This window comes from Uranotaenia lowii, chromosome 2 (assembly GCF_029784155.1).
Source record: "Uranotaenia lowii strain MFRU-FL chromosome 2, ASM2978415v1, whole genome shotgun sequence".
NCBI classification, from domain to species: Eukaryota; Metazoa; Arthropoda; class Insecta; order Diptera; family Culicidae; genus Uranotaenia; species Uranotaenia lowii.
The window spans coordinates 40,489,450-40,509,171 of NC_073692.1; the positions used below are offsets into that span (position 1 = coordinate 40,489,450).

At 34.2% G+C, this 19,722-nt stretch overlaps 2 protein-coding genes and 1 long non-coding RNA gene across 5 annotated transcripts in view; 2 read left to right on the forward strand and 1 right to left on the reverse strand.

Moving 5' to 3' along the window:
* The window catches only part of LOC129748388 (ATP-binding cassette sub-family G member 1-like), a 193,739-nt gene that overhangs the window by 69,909 nt on the left and 104,108 nt on the right, over positions 1–19,722 (reverse strand). The gene's annotated exons all lie outside the window — the stretch shown is intronic.
* The window catches only part of LOC129748391 (uncharacterized), a 69,216-nt gene that overhangs the window by 39,451 nt on the left and 10,043 nt on the right, over positions 1–19,722 (forward strand). For all 3 annotated transcript variants that reach the window (XM_055742999.1, XM_055743000.1, XM_055743001.1), the window contains exon 5: positions 1,256–1,573. In XM_055742999.1, coding sequence (XP_055598974.1) covers positions 1,256–1,573 — 318 coding nt within the window. The remainder of the gene's footprint in view (positions 1–1,255; positions 1,574–19,722) is intronic.
* On the forward strand, positions 10,158–11,154 carry LOC129748394 (uncharacterized). The gene is made up of 3 exons (XR_008737718.1): positions 10,158–10,261; positions 10,332–10,811; positions 10,876–11,154. It is a non-coding gene; the product is annotated as an uncharacterized LOC129748394 (long non-coding RNA).

A 19,722-nucleotide genomic window follows, 5' to 3' on the forward strand; every position in this document is an offset into this window, starting at 1 on the left:
AATTACATCTTTTGTATTTTTTTTAGTTTTTATGAAAATTTCCTTACTCATTTGGAAACGCTTTTTCATTGAATTCTTTTAAGCATTGTGGGATATGGAAACCCTAGTATAGACCATCTTCTCTGTGTATTTTCTATATTATTTCAAGCTGTCCTCTTAACTCGCTTGATATTCAATTTGATAATATAATAAAGCTGTCCTCTCGATATTTTTTTTTCATAATTAACAGCTGTCCTGCTGTTTCGCCTCATAGTTGAATCTTATCTTAAGCTATCCTCTCAACCCGCTAAATTATCAATTTCAAGCTGTTCTCTATTCGCTTTCAATTTTAACCTGTTCTCTCAACTCTCATGAAATTTTTGTAGATACGTTCAGGCTTTTCTCTCAACTCGTTCTAAATAATGATTCGCTTAATATTTCAGTTTTATTTTTATTGTTAAGTTGTCTTCTCAACGACACTTCAATTAAGCTGAATTAATTTTTTCATCAATTTTAGTTTCAGCTTTATTTCATAACCCGCGCATTTGTTAAAAAAAGCTACGTTTTTTCTCCACTTCTCACAATTTACATTTCACACAATATAATCATTTTCGACATTTTTTCGTACTAGATCATTTAAAAACTTCTTGATTTTTAAGCAAGTTTGATGAACATTAATTCAATGTTTCCATGTTTTATAATCTCTCGTTCTTTCAAGTTTCACGAGAAATTACCTTTCACGGTCGCCAGATGTACCGACCTGTCCGGAGCTCCGAAGCTCGGAAGCAACACCGGAGAGCCTCACTAATAAAACCTGAAAAACATAAGATTATGTTTTTGCTTGACCACCACAAAAAACGCAATACAGCTTTTCATCCTTCATACTTTTTGACAAAATCATAAAATTTCTAATTATATGTAATTATACTTGAAGCACTTGTATTTTTTCCATTTAATTAAAAATTTGTGGAAATTTGAAATTTATTACTTAGTAATATCTGGCAGTATTGCCAAAAAATAAGATTTTTATAAAGAGTTAAATATTGGTAAATTTTAAAACCAAATATTTGGTAATAAAGAACCTTCTATTATTTTTCCTTTCTTAAGGTCTCCTAGTTGTCATGTGAGATGCTGTAGATGTTCCTAATTTCTTTAGAATATTCTCAACGAGTTTTGAAGTGGAGATCAGATTATCTTTCACATTGAATTGATGTATTATTTTATTCTTATTTTCCTCTAATTTTGTTTTTTTTTTTTTTTTTTGTAATAATTTTAGATCATTGACGGCCACAAGGTGATCATCAACGATACCTACTACACCAAGCAGAACGAATTCGGAACATCGGTGTACAAGGTCCGCGTCATCGATGTCAAGCCTCTGGATGAGGAAGATGGAAGCAAATCGGACGAGGACAAACCCCTGGAGACGGGAAATCGGGCCGGATCGGACGATAAGGAACCTACCACAACCCCCAAGGCCACAACCCGGGACACCGAGCTGGAATCGAGCGACGAAGAAACCAAAACGACCGCCGACGACAATCTGAACACCATTGAGTCCAACTCCGATATCGACGGACCCAAGAAGGATGAGGTAAATACCGAACCCGCTACTACTAAGGAAGAAGCTACTACTGCTGCTACCCCAGAAGAAACTACCGCATCTGAAGGCTCCAACTAACTCTACTAAAACAACAACTCTTTACCCTTAAAAATACCCTAACTTGCCATAGGCCGGGTTTATTGGCGTCTTTTTATCCCTACGTCAGTACTACCTACTTAAGTATTAGTTAACAATGTACAGCTGATCTCTTTCTCTCTATAACTATTAACATTCATTTTTGAAAACAAAAACAAATCATTTGAGGCTCGAATACAAGACCAAAAACAATTGGATGCATGAACTTTCCAAAAAAAAAACTTCCTTCGAAGATTTTCCAGCTGTATATTTCTATGGAGGCATGCAAAACCATTTCCTCAAGTTTCTCCCCCATACCTGTAAATCATAATCTCCTATGTATCGAAAACCAAAACAAAAACGAAACGTAGCTGTTTAAAGGTTGATTTGTAAATTTTGTCTCATTCATCTGATCCATGCCCCGGGGGTACGAATGAAGCCGAAACGAAACTAGATCGGAACGGGATCGATTCAACGACGGATGTAACGGAAGTCATGCTAGAAGTTTGCTTATATAACTCTACAGGACATCGGAACGTGACTGTACAGTACATGAACGGTGATAAAGAAAAATTATTAAAAATCAAGATTCTCTTGAGTTGAGTTTTCTGGAGTCTAGAGGTTGAATAAAAAATGAAACTATTTCCGAGGCGAAGCAAAAAACAGTGATACAAATCTAATTGAAAGCATTTTTTATGTAAATAAATAAATCTGTTACCAAAAATTTAGTTATGCTAAGTTAATTCATTAACTCCCTGCTGCATCGATGGATGCTTACTTTTACATTCTACTAAAAAACATTTTTAATCGAAACCTTTGCTTAGAAACTAAACAATCGCATGTGTACAAAGCTGCTAGTTGACCATAATTCTTGTTTCTCAAGGTGAGTATTTTTTTAATCAACACTTCATTTAACATAAAATTTCCCATAGAGAACGTATTCAAATGTTAGTTTTTATATTGAACGAACAAAGCAAGAAGATCTTCGTTTCGTTAAACCCAAACTGCCAACCAGCTTATTACAGATACAGTACTCACTCGGACGCTGTTGGGACCGAATTGTGCGTCCGACAACCGAGGGTGCGTTGATTGTTACGTGTGCATTTTGGGCAAATCACTATAATTGGTTAACTGTAAACTTGTGAGGTTTAAGAGTTACAAATATTTGATAAAACATATTTGAGGCCCTTAACCAAGAGGTACCGTGAAAGCACCAATGGCCGCGCACTTTCAACTTTAATCTGAATTTTCTCCGGAATTCAACAACGAAAATTTCTATGTTTCGCATTTTCTAATACCTACGCTAAGTATCTTTCACTTGCCACACTAGAAATAAATTTATTCTGCCCTTTGAGGTCAGGAAAAAATAAAAACAAACATCGTTTTTGCCGGATGCCATTTTGTCTGTTGTCCTTAGCAAGTGAGCTAAGCGGGTTCATTTTTGTAATTCAGTTTTTTGTGTTGAATTAAAGCACCTTGGCAAAAATTTTCGAACGTAAATTATTTGTGGCGGTATAATGAATGAATTGTGAAAAAAGTGAACATTTTGAAGGTTCTTTTGCGGAAAAAATGACAATTTTGTTGTGCACGGCCATTGGTACACTTGATTTTTTAATGTTTCTATCCCCGCGCACGGAAAGTCTTCTAGTATTTATCAGCAGTTAAACGTAGAGAAGTTTGTTCGGAAGTTCACAAAGGTTGCATAAGATTCACAGGTAAGCTTTCCAATCAATGTTTTCCATCATATAACCGGCTGAAAAAAACACTATTTTTAAAAACAATATTAGAAGAAACGGTTATCTAATGAAAATGGCTACAAAGTGTTGAAAATTTGAGGTTAGATAGCAATTCGGATCTGTTTGGTTTTAGTTGGTTAATTTTTCCGTGGATTTTCAGACAGCACGCCGGATGTGTGATGATTTATCGAAATCGGAACCGAAAACATTGTTCCAAAACATCTTCCGGCAAAATAATGCTCTGTAAAAATGGCGTCTCATACTAATTCAGCACCAGACTAGTTTCACAAACAATGGAGACAAATCGGTGTTTGATGTGTGAATCATAAAAAGCATTACCTTTGAACACATGAGCCTTAGAGCCATGTAAACAACATTTTAAACTTTTTGGATACCTTATTTACTGTTTAAACCCTAATTAAGACGTGCGCGGCCATTGGTACACCGGCACTTGTCACAAAATCTCGTTTTTTGTGGCGTTGCAATGAAAAATTTCTCCCTTTTAAGTTTTTCCCTTAAAGTACGTAAGTTTTACTACATGTCAGGGCTTTTCTTTCCAGAATCGCACAAAACATAATTTTTGTACGGCACAAAGAACATCCATCATAGCTTAAATGCGCGGCCATTGGTGCTTTCACGGTATAAGCGCAAAAATAGTAAATTTTGAGTTAATTATGTCAAACGGTTCGTCATACTTTAAAATCTATTTGGTGATTATTTTTCATATTTTGAGATTTTTTTTCAAGTACTCTAACGTTTGATATTTTTTTTCAAACGTTAGAGTACCAAAGTACGAAAAATACCCGCCAACGGTGCCTTATGAAACAGTAGTGTTAGATGCAACATTTGTATACCACAAAACTTATTCAATTTTTATTTTAATATAATGCGATAAAACTATGAGTTAATGATAACAAAATGTTGATGTTGATGAGTTTCTTGCATAGTGAGATAGTTTTTTTGAAAGCTTTTGATTCTTATAGAAAATTTTTAAAAATCGAGCAATAGATGGACAAGTTTATAAATTTTTTGATGCCTTAAAAAACATTATCATACGCAATGTGACGGATTGGCTTAATAATATCACCTTCAAACTTTAAATTGCTTTTATTATCCTATACCAAAACTGTTGGTGTAACAATATTTTTAGGAAGATCATCAAATTTTTTTTTTAATAAAGGTATACAGTAAGCGAAACAAGAATTGTATCACTATGCGTTTTGCACGTTAAAATATGAATGATTGAAAATCACTAAAAAAACTCTTCAATTTGCTTTAAATTGTTCAACGGATATATAAAGCATGAGGACCAAAAGTATGGAAAAAAAAATTGCGAAATGAGAAAAGTACCGTACCACATATGTTTTTTTTTACGAAAATCAAGATTATTTCTTAAAATTTATTTGTGTAAATGTGAATAATAATGCTTCTACTAATTGATTTAATGGATCCCTGCATTTTGAGACGTTTAACAGCATTCAAAAGGTTTTAAAGAAGGTTTTGATAGTTTTTCCAAACTGTTTACTTTCTTCGTTATCATGACGTGAAATAATGAAACAAACATTCTGGGTTATTTTTTTTTTGTCCTAATTATAGAGACCTTCAGCCTTTGGCTGGTTTGTCTCTGAATTCTGGGTTAATTTTAATCTGAAAAAATAGATTGGAATTCAAAAACTTAGGTTTTTTTTCAGTAAACCTTCAGATTCAGATCGTAGATGGCAGCACTATCTTGCAGTTAAAACCAAACTTAGTCTCAATATGGATTTTTCGGGTATATTTAGGCCCACATTCCTTATTGCAGGGAACGCCAAAATGGCCGGGAAATGTACAATCTATCTCTTTCCAGTTTTTTTTTGGCATAAATCGAGAACATATCAGGAAAAAGGGACCAGATTTTATAAGTTGGGCTGTTTGCGTATAAATAATTTGAGACCCTCATTTTTTAAGAGCTGAATTGGGAAGAAAGTGGCAGGTTCATTTTTCATATTTCATTTTACACGAGCTGCTCCGTTTCGCCTTTTATTATTAATACGCGAAGATGAGTTTGCGTTTGAATAATGAAGTCTATTCATTTTCACTACAATATTGCTGAAACATCCAACAGTAAACTTCTACAACTTAAAGTTATAAATTAAAGATTCATTATAATAGAATACTTGTCAGTGTCCCTCAAAACTCCATTGTGCAAATTGTCATTTCAATACAACTTATAATAACGGCAATATCGCTTAAACAGTATTTGTGTTGTATGGAAGACCCCCTTGAAAAGGGGTCACCCGAAAATCTAAAAACATTTTTCATTATTCCTGGTCCTTATGAACACCCATGCCAAATCTCAGCTCTCTAGGTCTTAAGACGGCTGAGCCTATTCAAGACAAACACATAAACGAACCAACAAACTAACGAAAATTACTTTTTAGGTATATACGTAAAGGAGAATGAGAATACTTGACTTTTCAACTATATCACGAAATAGACGTGTCTTACATAGATCAAATGTTCGAGAAAGATTTGTCAAATAGAGCAAAACAACAAACCTGTTATCTAAAAAAAAAAATTTTTTTTTGTTTATTTCACTTTGTTTGAAAAATCTAATAAAATATGACTTTAAGAACTTTTATCATCATTTTAAAATGGTTCCCATGCGAAAAATTTATAACAAAAATATTGATTGCAATATGTCAATCGTTAGAGTAAAGTATGAACTTCTCAATGCCATATTTTTGTTGTTGAATTTTATCGACGTTTTTCGTCAATTTCGATTTCATCAATGCCATATTTTCAAAGCAAAAGTAAACTCTTAATTTTTTTTAAGGAACAGTTTTCCAAAATATGTGCTGTGGGTTCACTTGATCCCTCGAGTCCAAAAAGATATATTTTTCTTCTGAATGGATGTTGACCATTGCTTAGCACGAAATATTTAATATTATTCCAATGACTAATATTTATATAACAACTAGCTGACCCGGTGTACTTCCTACACCTTCACCTACACCTACACCTTCCAAAAATTGTTGAAATTTGTGGTACCTAGTTATTTTACTTTTCATTTATTTGCAGATATTTTTTTAATTCACCATAAAATGTTTTTTTTTTCAAAATAAAATTGCTACTTTTTTTTAGAAATCCGTGTTTAAATCGTTTTTATGATTCTAGATTTCTTTGCATTATAACTTATGCCAAAATATTTTTTTTAATATATATATATATATATATATATATATATATATATATATATATATATATATATATATATATATATATATATATATATATATATATATATATATATATATATATATATATATATATATATATATATATAATATTACAAAATAACGTCACGGGACACTTATTTTACCTAAATACTTCCTCTCGAATTATTATACAAATTGTGAGAGTGACCACATCCCCCATTCCTATATCGCCAATGGAAGAAAGGGGGATCTCATAACATCAGAAAAAACTTCTTGTATACTAATTCGATCCTATGTCATATATGGCTCCATTCTCAATAAGTTCTCGTGTTATTAAAAAAAATGGGTGACTCTCTCCCCACTTTATACCTCGCCTGGCAAAAGAAGGGGGTTTCAAACCATCGAAGAAACATTGCCCGTACAATAATATGCTTCCATGCAAATTTGGTCCCATTTTTTCGATTTGTTACCGAAATATTCAAAAAAACAAGTGTATGCGTGACCATCTTCCCACTTTTTATCGTTCCACTGAATGGACTAAGGAGTGCTAAACTACCGGAAAAAAACATTTCTTGTGTTCGAATACTCTCCCATGACAAATTCTGTTCCGTTTGCTCGATGGTATGTTTTTTGCCTTTCTTTCAGAAAGGTATAGTTATCGGTCGATTTGGGAGATCATTAATTATGGGTCTTAGATATACCTTTATAGGTACCTATCGAATCAGCTCGTCGAGTTCAGACGATGTCTGTGTATTTGTGTGTATTGGTGTGATTTTATGTAAACTTTTTTTGCACGTTTTTGCAAAACTGGGCTGTACAATAAAAATGATTTATAGCTTAAAAAATTTGATTTTTTTTCTTCTTGAATCTATAAAAGAAAGAAAAAAAAACAAAATAGTTTGAAAAATAAATTTTCATAGTAATTATCATCAAATCATCACTCCAAAAAACGTGTCAATTTGGCTTGCTAGCCACAACCAGCAATCACTAAAATCAAAATTATCGTGCCTATGACGTCAAATTATACGTGACGTCATAGATACGCGCATGCTATTTAAAAGTATAGATCTGTCAATGTGTGGAAGGGAGAACAGACAGGCTTCACTCCCACTCAGGTTTGATGTCATCGTGACAGAAACCGTGTGGGAGGAAAACGACATTTCAAATTTTCTCGGCCATTGATTGTAATTTATTAATTTTCATGGTTCAGTTTAACCCCGAACCATTTCAAAAATTTTCGGAACCGAAGCTCCGAAATGTAATCATAAAAATGGTTTTCACCAAGGGGTACGACCCCGAAATCAATGAAGTCGTTGATGAGTACGTCATGCCCACACTGCAAGGTACGTAAGTGATTGTTACTTCGAGATTCACACAACATTATATTCAGGTTGCTCTGTGAAGGACAAAACGACGAAGGGGTGGGTGTGGGAGAACGAAGCACACCATATCAATTTCTTCACACGCTCATTTTCATTTACCATTTTATATGGTTGCTTAATTAATAATTTAATATTGTTGCTTTTGAATGAATTTTTGGCAAAACTGCAATCATGATGGTAGTTCTCATGTAAAAATTATAAAATGGTAAAAAAAATTGGCATTGAGATATTTTTTCATTCGTTGCCATTTTCAAAGTTCTACCTTATGAACTAAAAATTGAACTCTCTTTGTTGGACTGAAAACACTTAGCGAGTTCAGTTCGAACCGGAACAGAAACCAACGAACACGTCGCAAAATTTTGTCGTTCCGGAACAATTACCGGAAGACTATGAAGGAACTTCATAACGGAATGCATGCTCACCGTGTCAGCGTAAAATTCTGTCCGTCATTGTTATCATAAAGCTTAGTTCTTTTAGAAATGGGACAGTTACGAATGCGTGTATCTCAAAAACCTTTCGTTTGATCTGAAAACTTTCTATGAAGGAAATGAAGGTAATTTTATGATAATTCATGAAAAAATTTGAAAAAAAAATTTAAAGGTTTTTGTAAGAATAAATCTTACTTTATTCTTGGTACCTACCATCGGCTAGCGCACACTTTTTTCAGTCATGATATTGATCAGTTTTTCAAATTTATACTTCGTCTAATCTGTATTTTAGATCACTACACCCTCTTCCTTCAATTTCCGCTATTTTTCGGACCAATACTTCTCTTTTAAAAGAAACTGAGGGCAATTTAGTGGATACAGATGTTTCGAAATGAACAAAACTGATTATTTTTGAGCCACTTTTTGAGCGTTTTTAATGGAATTTCTGCTGGCAAACTCTGGCAATAACGAAGTAAAACCATCATGAGATTAAACTTAAAGTATAATCGGTTAGTATAGATCGTAATTTGCGAAGAGTACATAAAAGATTACTCTTTTTAGGCTTTTAAAAACAGCGAAAACCATAGTTTTCGTTTTGAATATTTTTATTTCTTTCCACAGGAGCAGAATCTTGGCAAATCATAATATTTCATAAAAAATAACCAGCAAATACATACTTTAATATACTCGGGACTTTGCCACGAGCAGACATGGTATGGGACTAAACCGCTGGAATTTGTTTAAAATAGGGTATTTCGAAAGTTTTGTCGTTCATCAAAAAGCATCTGTCCCATAGCCTCGGAACCGGCTATACAGCTTACGAGCTCTGGAACTAGCAAAAATTTATTGTTTGAGGTGTGGTTCGAATGACTCATTACCAGGCAAAACTTTCAGCTTATCGGAGAAAAAAAATTTTTGGAAATTTTAGCGATCTACTCTTAGATTTTCGCTTTTTGAAAATTAAAAATGCTGGAATGAGACTTGATTCTCTGATGACCCTTAGCCGAAATTGCCGATCATATGCTTCACTCCAATGCTTGATTTGAACATTGTGGACATTTTTGACAGTATTTACATAGTTTTCCTCCACTTACATACAGTAATTCTTCGAATAATCAACGGTTTTGTCAGCTATAAATTTGAAAATGATGGATTTTGAATGAAACTGTGCAAAACTATTTTTTCCTTTTTCACTTGCATCGTAAATATCTCAAAAACGCGTAATTTTTTAATTTTGAAAAAAATAGGTCGGATAGTTCTTTTTACAGGCAACAAATTCCTGCCAAAATTTTGAATGTCCGATTACTAGTAAACGAGCTATTAGCAAAAGAAAGTGTCCCATTTCTAAAAGAACTAAGCTTTACGGTGAGCGGCTTGGAATGTCCAGAAACTCCCGGATGTTGTTTACTTCCCGTAGGAAGTAACATCCGGAAGTTTTCTTTGACCGGGAGTGTCAAAACTTTCCACCGCTCCGTAATTGTACCGGATGCAATGCAATGTACCGGAACAGCAACATCCGGGTACAACAAATTTTAATCACCCTTTAATTCCCTGAAAAAAAGCCACCCTCGAAAAAAAGGATAAATTCGAGTTCGGCTGCCGAACTTAGTATTGAGTATGCCTATCAGAACTAAGTTTTGCTATTGCCCAGTTGAACTCAAAGTTGAGGGCTGCCACCGAAGTGCTGTTTCGAACCAAAACTACTTAATTTTGAGTTTAAAAAAAGGAGCGTGTGTGCAAACAAAATAAAAATAAAACTTTCTACGACAATACGACGGGTCGAATCCTCCAGGCATCTGGATGAAAAACATCATTTTCGGCAATCTAGTCTGCTGTCTGGATGTCTTCACCGAAATCGAACGTAAGTACATCAAATATTTTTCAATGATTCACATTCATGGTTCACAACACATTCCTTTTTCTATTTGTAGGATTATCTTTATCGCTTTCAGCCAAGAAACAATCATTAGCAGCTGGAAGCCTCTCCGGCACAGTCTAGTGAAGCCTCCCAGAAAGAGGCACGAACTACCTTTATTCAACATCGCTAGCAGGCTTCCGAACAGGCACAGGACAAGAAATGCACACTGGGTTGCAACATACAACACGGTGGCGAAGTGGTGCTAGAATTTATCGATTACAAGGCCCACTAGCGAGAGGATTGTGTTCGTTTGGTTCCATCCGGATGGTGGGAAAAAGCTGTACCGGTAAAGGACGAATCACTAGATCTACTCCCGGGCGAAGCGGACAGTATCTTCAGCTACGAAAGCCTGCCGAAGAAGCACTAGTAAAAGTACATGTACGCAGCTCGATTTGTCCAGATAGTCCGAGTGATGACCCCGAACGACTACAGCGACCGGGCCAAGTGCCAGCTGATGGAAACACTCAAAAATTCGAAGCATGTTTTCGTAGTGGTAAAAATTTATTGAAAAATTAAATGAAAATTTAATTTCAAATAAATAAATTTTATTTTTACAGGGACAAAAATTGTAATATCCAATCATGAAAGAACGAACAGATAGCAACGGATCTACAGTGAAATCTCCGGAATGAACTCTGCTTGCGAACGGCCGTACCAGTGACGTGCCGTATTCAAAATAATTATGACAGCGCCATTTCTTTTTTCTGGATTTTCAGTTCAATTTTAGTGGCTCCGGAGGATCAGCCTTTGATGTTGAACCGGTTTTTTGATATTGTATTCGTTATTTTATATTCGCCTTTAAAATTTATTCTGACCGATACACCTATGCGTGTAGACCAGGCCGAAATTTACTAAACTGAATATTGTAAAAATGAACATAGATACAAATTTGAAAATATATTTAACCGATCATTGCACTCTATGTTAGAATCATTGATACTCTATTTTTGCTGTCTTGACTCTATAGGTTATCCAGAGCAAATGTTGAATTATTTGAAACACATGGTGGGGAACCTTGTTTTTATATTTTAATCTTTAATTTTATATTCATCTTCTCAATTGATTTTGATCGGTCTGTTTTTTTAATGATCGATATACTTATGCGTTGATGATGATGATAAATGATAGATTCGACAGGTGCTCAATTTTTCATATATTTTTCGAATTCGAGCAGTTTTAATTCAATCAAAAAAGTGTTTTTTATATTGTAATCTTTAATTTTATATTCGTCTTCTTAATTGATTTTGATCGGTATGTTTTTTTCATGATCGATATACTTATGCGTTGAGACCAGGCCGACATTCCATTTACTAAACTGAAAATTGTAAAAATGAACATAGATACAAATTTGAAAATATATTTTACCGATCATTGTACTCTATGTTAGAATCATTGATACTCTATTCTGGCTGTCTTGACTCCATAGGTTACCCAGAGCAAATGTTGAATTATTTGAAACACATGGTTGGGAACCTTTTTTTATATTGTAATCTTTAATTTTTTTTATATTGTAATGTTTAATTTTATATTCATGTTTTCAATTGATTTCGATCGGTAGGTTTTTCATGACCGATATACCTATGCGTGTAGACCAGGCTACAAACCATTTACTAAACTAAAAATTTCAAAATTGATCATATATACAAATTTGAAAATATGTATTACCGATCATTGGACTTTATGTTATAGAATCATTGATACTCTTTACTCGCTGTCTTCACTCTATAGGTTACCCAGAGCAAATGTTTTATTATTTGAAACACATGGTTGGGAACCTTTTTTGCCTTTCTTTCAGAAAGGTATAGTTATCGGTCGATTTGGGAGATCATTAATTATGGGTCTTAGATATACCTTTATAGGTACCTATCGAATCAGCTCGTCGAGTTCAGACGATGTCTGTGTATTTGTGTGTATTGGTGTGATTTTTTGTAAGCTTTTTTGCACGTTTTTGCGGAACTGGGCAGTACAATAAAAATGATTTTTATCTTTAAAAAAATGATTTTTTTTCTTCTTCGTCCTATAAAAGAAAGAAAAAATAACTAAATAGTTTGAAAATTAAAATTTCATAGTAATTATCATCAAATCATCACTCCAAAAAACGTGTCAATTTGGCTTGCTAGCCACTAACCCGCAACCAGCAATCACTAAAATTAAGATTATCGTATCTATGACGTCAAATTATACGTGACGTCATAGATACGCGCTTGCTATCCAGGGGCGGTCCTAGAGTTTGCTCTTGGGGGGGGGGTGATTTTCCAAATTTTCAAAAATCAGTTTATAAGAAGGATCGTAAATATCTGGCGAAAAAACGTTTATTTTGAGAAACAGAGTGGAGGATGGAGGAGAGGGGGATGGATGATTGCAGTTGCAAATAAGTCTCGTATTTTGTAGGTTTGTATACATGTAGGTTTGTAATTTAAAAGTTTGAAATAAAAGAAAAATAGTGAAAACTTTTTACAAATTTCCTCAATATATTTAATGATTCTCATTTTGCAACGATTCCAAAATAATTATTTGAGAAAAGAGATTTTTGTTATAATTGCTATGAATTAAAAACTGAATATTTAATTATTTTTCTGAAGTATTTTGCTGCATCATTGTTTGAAACTATCGAATTATTATCAATTCTTGTTAAAATTCTTCAGTTTTTTTATTTAAATTTAATTCTAAAATAAGATCATCAAAATCAAATTCTTAAGTATGAAACTTTTGGAACTTCATTTTTATTTGATTTTTCTTGAATTTCAAGCTATCATACTAGATTTTTAATTTTGTTGGAACTGAATCCAAAGAAAAAGTTACTTACTTGCAGCGAATTATTTATGAAAAAAGTGAAAAGTCGTATTTTTTCATCATGCTCTCAATATTTTCAAACTGTTTTTTAAAATGTTTGAATTAAATAAAATAATATTGAATAAATAGTTATTTTCTAAAAGTTAAAACTATTTCAATATATCAGTGAAAATTCATAATGAATTGCAAATGGAATAACCAAACTTCCAGATTCAGAGTGGATTTTTTAACCTCCTTTAACTCTGAAATCCAGCCTCGTAGGTAAAAAATTAGAAAAACGTCTTCCGAATGTTCAACTTGAGCGATTGCCTTGTTTCCGATAAAATAGTCGGGGATGACGGAATAGTTTCACCTGGGAAAAATTGAAACATAGGCAAGTTTTTGAGCCTATGCTTTAAAAAATGATTTTGGAAATAAATTTCTAAACTCGAATATAGATTTTATCCATCACCTCTAGTTTCAGAAGTAGTATTTTCAGTATATTTCGAAAATTGAATAGATATCATTAGAAATGTACCGAATAGTGCGAACGGCCGAATACCGACTATTGGCCCATTTCAAGTATTCGGTGAAACGAATATTCTGAACATGAATAATCGCTTAAAATGTGTTCAAAAGTACTGTTTGCATCACCGAATATTCTGCAAAAAAACCGTAGTGAGTAATATTTTAAAAGTGATGATAGAATTGCAAAGCAAAATTACTAATTAGAGCAGGTGAAAAACACTATTTTTGTGCTTTGTATAGAATTTGAAGCATAACTGTTATCAAGTTTCAACCAATAATCTAAGTTTCACATCTTTAATGTAATTTTTTATTACCATAAAATCCCTATAATTGAAATTTATTTTTCTGATTTTAATCATAATTTGGTCTCAAAACAACTTTATCGTAACTATTTCTTGCTAAATTAACTTAAATTTGAAAGTTTTAAACTAAAGAATGGATTTTTTTTTATAAAAACTATTGATCATTATTAAAATTGTTTAACTATGATAACGGCTCAAAATGTATGAGGCCCAAAGGGGTATAATTGCATAAAAGCTAATGAAAGGCGTAAAATATCACAGTTAATAAGCTTTCGAAAGAAAAATAAATGATTTATTAAAAAAAAAGAAACTTATTTCGAAAACACATTTTTTATTTTATGTGTTTGTCCATTTTCCATATATTTAAACAATTTTTCTTTTTCAAACGTAATAATGTAAATTAAAATTCTAATTATCTGAAAAATTACCAAATATAGTTTGAATTATGAAGAATCGTTTTATATCAATAAATCAAAAACGATCATTTTTGATACGTCGAGGCAAATACAATCAAAGCTTATTTTGTTCAAAAACGTTCCAAAATAAGAAATTATTTTCAAAAAATATTCTGAAATTTAAATGTATCTTTTTAATTTAAATTGTCTAGACAGTTTCGATATCTTTATTTCAGTAAAAAATGGGCTTCTGAGAATCTCAAATTGAGATGCATTCTGAAAAAATCGGAGCTTGCAATGAAAAATAAACCAAGAAATGGAAATGTAGTTTTAGATGCAGGCAACAAAAATCGAATCAGTCCAGGTGGACATTTGGGGGAGGGGGTAGGGGTTGCCAAATGTTCACACGGAGAGGGGGAAGGAGGTAAAAATCTCATTTTTCTGTCCACGTGGTATCTGAACGGCCTCAAAGGCAATTTAACACTTAAAGGCTCAAGTCTTTTTTTTACTTTTAAAAAGGATCGCGATATGTTGATCCACCAAACATGGAGCCAAACCGATCTGCAATAACTCGTCGTAAGATAATAAAGTTATGGTTGAAACAAGTTTGCAGGAAATATACCGTCTATTTGATGAACATCATCTAAAAATGATCAAACTATAGCTAAAGTTTTAACTAAATTAGTGTGAAAAAATAATTTCACTAAATATCCAAAAAGTGAAAACAACTCATTAGCATTAAATGTAACTTATCAGATTAGCGATACGTTGTTTGATGACAGAGATACGCACGAATTTAAATTGCATGTTCTGCACTGCCGTTGGAAGCATAATTGTCACATGTTACAAAAAGGCAAAGCGAGAAAAACGCAATTAAAGTTTCACCAAAACATTTTGCTGTTATCGCACAGTTTTTAAAAACGAACACACACATATAGGATCTCAGTGAAACATCATGTTTCTTTGAAGAGATCTAATTTACTTAACTCTAAGGCGTACAATCTTTCAAGGATATAATTGGCTAGCATCTTACAAATGCTAAAACCACCAGACCACTGAAAGTGTACTATGTGTGCCGTGATCGGGATTCGATCTCATGGACTCTGGCTTAGAAGACTGGAACGCTGTCCTCTAGGCCACGGCCGGCGGCTGAACTTCGCAACTTTTGTTGACTTCAATGCCGTAGATTTCTAAAGTATACTCCTATCATATGAGCCTCGATCAAATTTTTCGAAAATGAACTGTTTTTTCAACGAAAATCCTTGTGTGACATTTATGCCGCGAAATTCTATGAATTGTCGAAAAATGGACGCATATTTGTCACACCACGAACATTTTCTCAGTAGTTGTTTGGTTTGGAATTTCGTGCGTGGCTCTTGTGTTTTATTCGTAAATGGAAGCTTAAATTGATAAAATCAGGTCTGAATCGGATTATTCGAAAGCGTTTATTATTTGGTGACAAACATGAAGTGTTTATCGGATTCAATCAATAAAACGGCACGGGGAGCCATTTGCGGCAGCTCACTCACGAAGCAACATTTTTTCAACAAACTGTCAGCTGCCGTGCTGAAAATGTCGCAACCGCAAGAGAAGCGATACCAGAAGAGGACAATCATTCCGTTTGAAATGAATACGGTCCTGGAACAAGTTCCGGATGAAGTTACTCTGGCGGCATACTTCGTAAACATTAAAAACAGACATCTCCGGTATTTTGCGAGGTGCGTCAAAATAAAAACTCAAAGCAAAGCCAAAGAAGAAATGGTCTGCCAAAACCACCGACAACCACTTATGGCCATCCTGGACAATTTTGGATTACAGTTCCACGTAGCCGGAAGAGTAATATTTGGCTAATGTTATGAAGTGGGTTTCGTTTGCATGCACTCTTCCAAGCGCCAGCAACGAACCCGAAGCAGTTTGCAGAGTTTTTCTTGCACAGACTGGGATGTCGCAAAAACAGTGACCCTTCCCCCTCGTTATATTTCCATGATCCCCTCGCGACTATCAAGGACACGTATGCCAAGTTTGGTGAAAATCTATTTAGACGTTCCGAAGTTATAATACATTCTTTTATTGAGTGTGACAAATATGCGTCCAATCGTCTCAGTGTGACAGTTATGCGTCCATTTGTCCCAGTGTGACAAATTGACTTTGAATTTTTCTCGAAATTTCTAGAATAAACTTCATGTTTCGACAAAGAATTTCAATAATACGTATCAAATTATCACGATTGGCATCAAAAAGTCAAAAACGTCGAAATGTCACATGTGACAATTATGCGTCCAACGGCAGTGCATGATCCCAAACTTTTGGCCGATTCACCATACTGAGGGGTGAGCCCAAACTTTTGATCAATAATTTCAGTAGCTATTTTATCTGTTTAAACACTATGAAAATTTTTAATACAAAATTTAAGAAAAATGTGTTTTGAAATTTTTGAAAAAAGATTCAAATGCAACTCGAATTTTTAAATTCGGTCCATCCAACCCTGAACTGATCGAGATTAAATATAGAGTGCGATTTTTTGGAAATTTTTCCAACTTTAAGCCATGTTTAAGTCATATGAGGTCAACATATACATTTTGCCAAAAACATACGAAAAAGTTTTTGATCATCGTTTTTAGAATGAGATCAAAATAAATGCAATATGTCATGAGAAGATTGAGATATGATCAAACAAATTTTCTTGTTTTTGAGGGGGTGATCCCAAACTTATGGCCGGTAGCGTATATGGTCAGCAAACTCTAATTCAACGCTGTAAGTACCTCAACAAAAGCTATTTGGTGAAATTCGTTCCAGGGAATTGCAAGTTACAGCTGTTTTAGTTTGGCGGACCGACTTTTTTTCAATTTCATGCTATTAAGTGATTAATAAATTCTTTTATTAAACAAACACCCCCACGGAGTGGAAAATTTTGAGAATTCGAAAGTACACCTTCTAAGAAGAGTTCTTAGTTTTTATATAAAATCCAGCGTTTGCGAGTATTTTGTCACGGTTTTTTGCCGCTTGGGGGGGGTGATCACCCCGATCACCCCCCCCATAGGACCGCGCATGTTGCTATCTAAAGGATGCATCTGTCGATGTGCGGAAGGGAGAACAGACAGGCTTCACTCCCAGTCAGGTTTGATGTCACCGTGACAGAAACCGTATGGGAGGAAGACGCCAGTTCAAATTTTTCCGGCCAATGGTTAATTTTTTTCATTTTAATGGTTCAGTTTGAAACCGAACCATTTCAAAAATTTCGGAACTCGGAACCGAAGTTCCGAATTATTTAACATAAAAATGGTTTTCACCAAGGGGTACGACCCCGAACTTAATGAAGTCGTTGATGAGTACGTCATGCCCACACTGCATGGTACGAAAGTGATTGTTACTTCGCCCAACATTCAGCATTAAAAAACGTCAAAACGAGCGGACTAAATGAAACAAAGAAGAAGAAGAAGAAGAGCACGTGATCAACAGTTTTTATTTTGTTTTGATTTGTCTTTTGTTTAGTGTCGGAACATTTGAGCAACTCCGGGGAACGTCCTAGTGACCACCAGAAAGGTGGTCCACTGGTTTTTTCCGTGCCCATCATCCAATCAGTTTTGTGCGTATAAAATAGTGCTTCACCTCCGCAACCATTGATGCAGTGAATAACGTCGGTGTAGATTTTCCAGTATTCGTAGGCCGTGCAAGTTCTGCCAGCCCCGGTAAACAAAACAAGCAAGCATCAACTAGGCCAATTGGGGCTTGACTATAATGATGTCCAACACGAGCTGGGATGGAGGAAGCTGTTTACACTACCAGGCAGGTGCAGAAGGTGAGTTTCTACATTAAAAACATATTTCCCGGAATCTGCTGGGCATCGGTACCGGTCGGGCTAATAATTTCGCATTAAATCTTTCCACAGACCAAAATGTCAAAGCGAATAAAAACAACAATTTTCGAGATCGAACTATCCCTGTCAAAGAAGCACCTGCAATAAATCCTGACAGTATTCGATCGTTCGATTTCATGGTAATAAGGGTAAGTTTTTCAGTAATTTTTCATTCACAAGAAACTAAATTTTCTACCCTTTCAGCTTGTTTTGCTGGAAGCTAAATGTCGTAAACTAGCTGAATCAATTCAGGAATCTGATCGGAACCATTTAAGGAACACGTACCGAAAAATCATCCGATACCCAAAATGGTTTCCGACAAGAAGGCATAATCATTGGAATCCTCGAAATACTTATTCCAGCACACGGTCCGTTCAGCTCTCACTGTACTTGAATGGCTCACTCTTCGATGAATCGATAGGGAAGGAAAAATGAGAAACATTAAGGTAAGTAATCTATATCTCAAAAAATCAATAGCTTTTAATTATAAACTATAATTTTAGAATGCTTAGGACAAGCCGTTCAGCAACTATAGACCGTTATAGATGATGTTCATCTAATAAATAATCATCTTAGAACCGACAAATGATAGATTGGCCCACCTGAAATATGTATTTTCTAGCGAATGGCCAATTAGTCGAAAAGTTTTTCAAAACATTCGAGGTTCGGAAACGTATCTGAAATTTTGGCCCGGTTAAGAAGCATCCATGAATGGACAACTGGTGGCACTAGCTCACAAGCATCGTTCGCATCCAACTAACATCAAAGCAAATTTTTTGGGATTTTCTTCCTTTAGGATGATTTATCCTAAGCATCAAAGCGCAAGCATGTGCGCAAGCAGACCCAATCACAAGTATTTTTTTTTATTAACTTGAACAAAGGTTAAATCGACGCTCGCCATTTGTTAATTAGTCCTCTGATTTCACAGACTAATTTGTGTTTGCTGTTTCATGTTCTTAGAAAGATTAAATGAATTCTCTATGCCTTCCAAAAACCAAAGAGATTCACGATACTCTTATCGTTTCAACAAATCGGAATGGACGATTTTTCTAAAATATTATTCAATTGTTAATTTTTGTCCCAATTGTCTATAATTTTTCTTAGTATTTCAGGGTGGAAAGCAAAAGCATTTTAGTCGTATACAGGTGGACTTAGAAGCAATAATCTGCTGAGTTCAGAAAAACAATTAGGTACAGTAGCATCAGCAGAATGAAACAGCCTTTAAAAAAAACTGGAGTGTCTCCAAAATTCACAAGAATAGAAAAGCAATATTTCGGCATAACTTGCTAACGATCTGAAAAAAAACCCCTACGACCGTGTAAGTAATAAAACGATATAAACATGAGCGTATGAGCGTATGTATAATTTTTCTAATCCGAAAATTACATACAATACTACCTTGATATTATTACAATTAATTCAAACATGAAACTATATTGTAATCATTAATTTTATATTCGTCTTCTTAATTGATTTTGATCGGTATGTTTTTTTTATGATCGATATACTTATGAGTTGACACCAGCCCGACATACCATTTATAAACTGAAA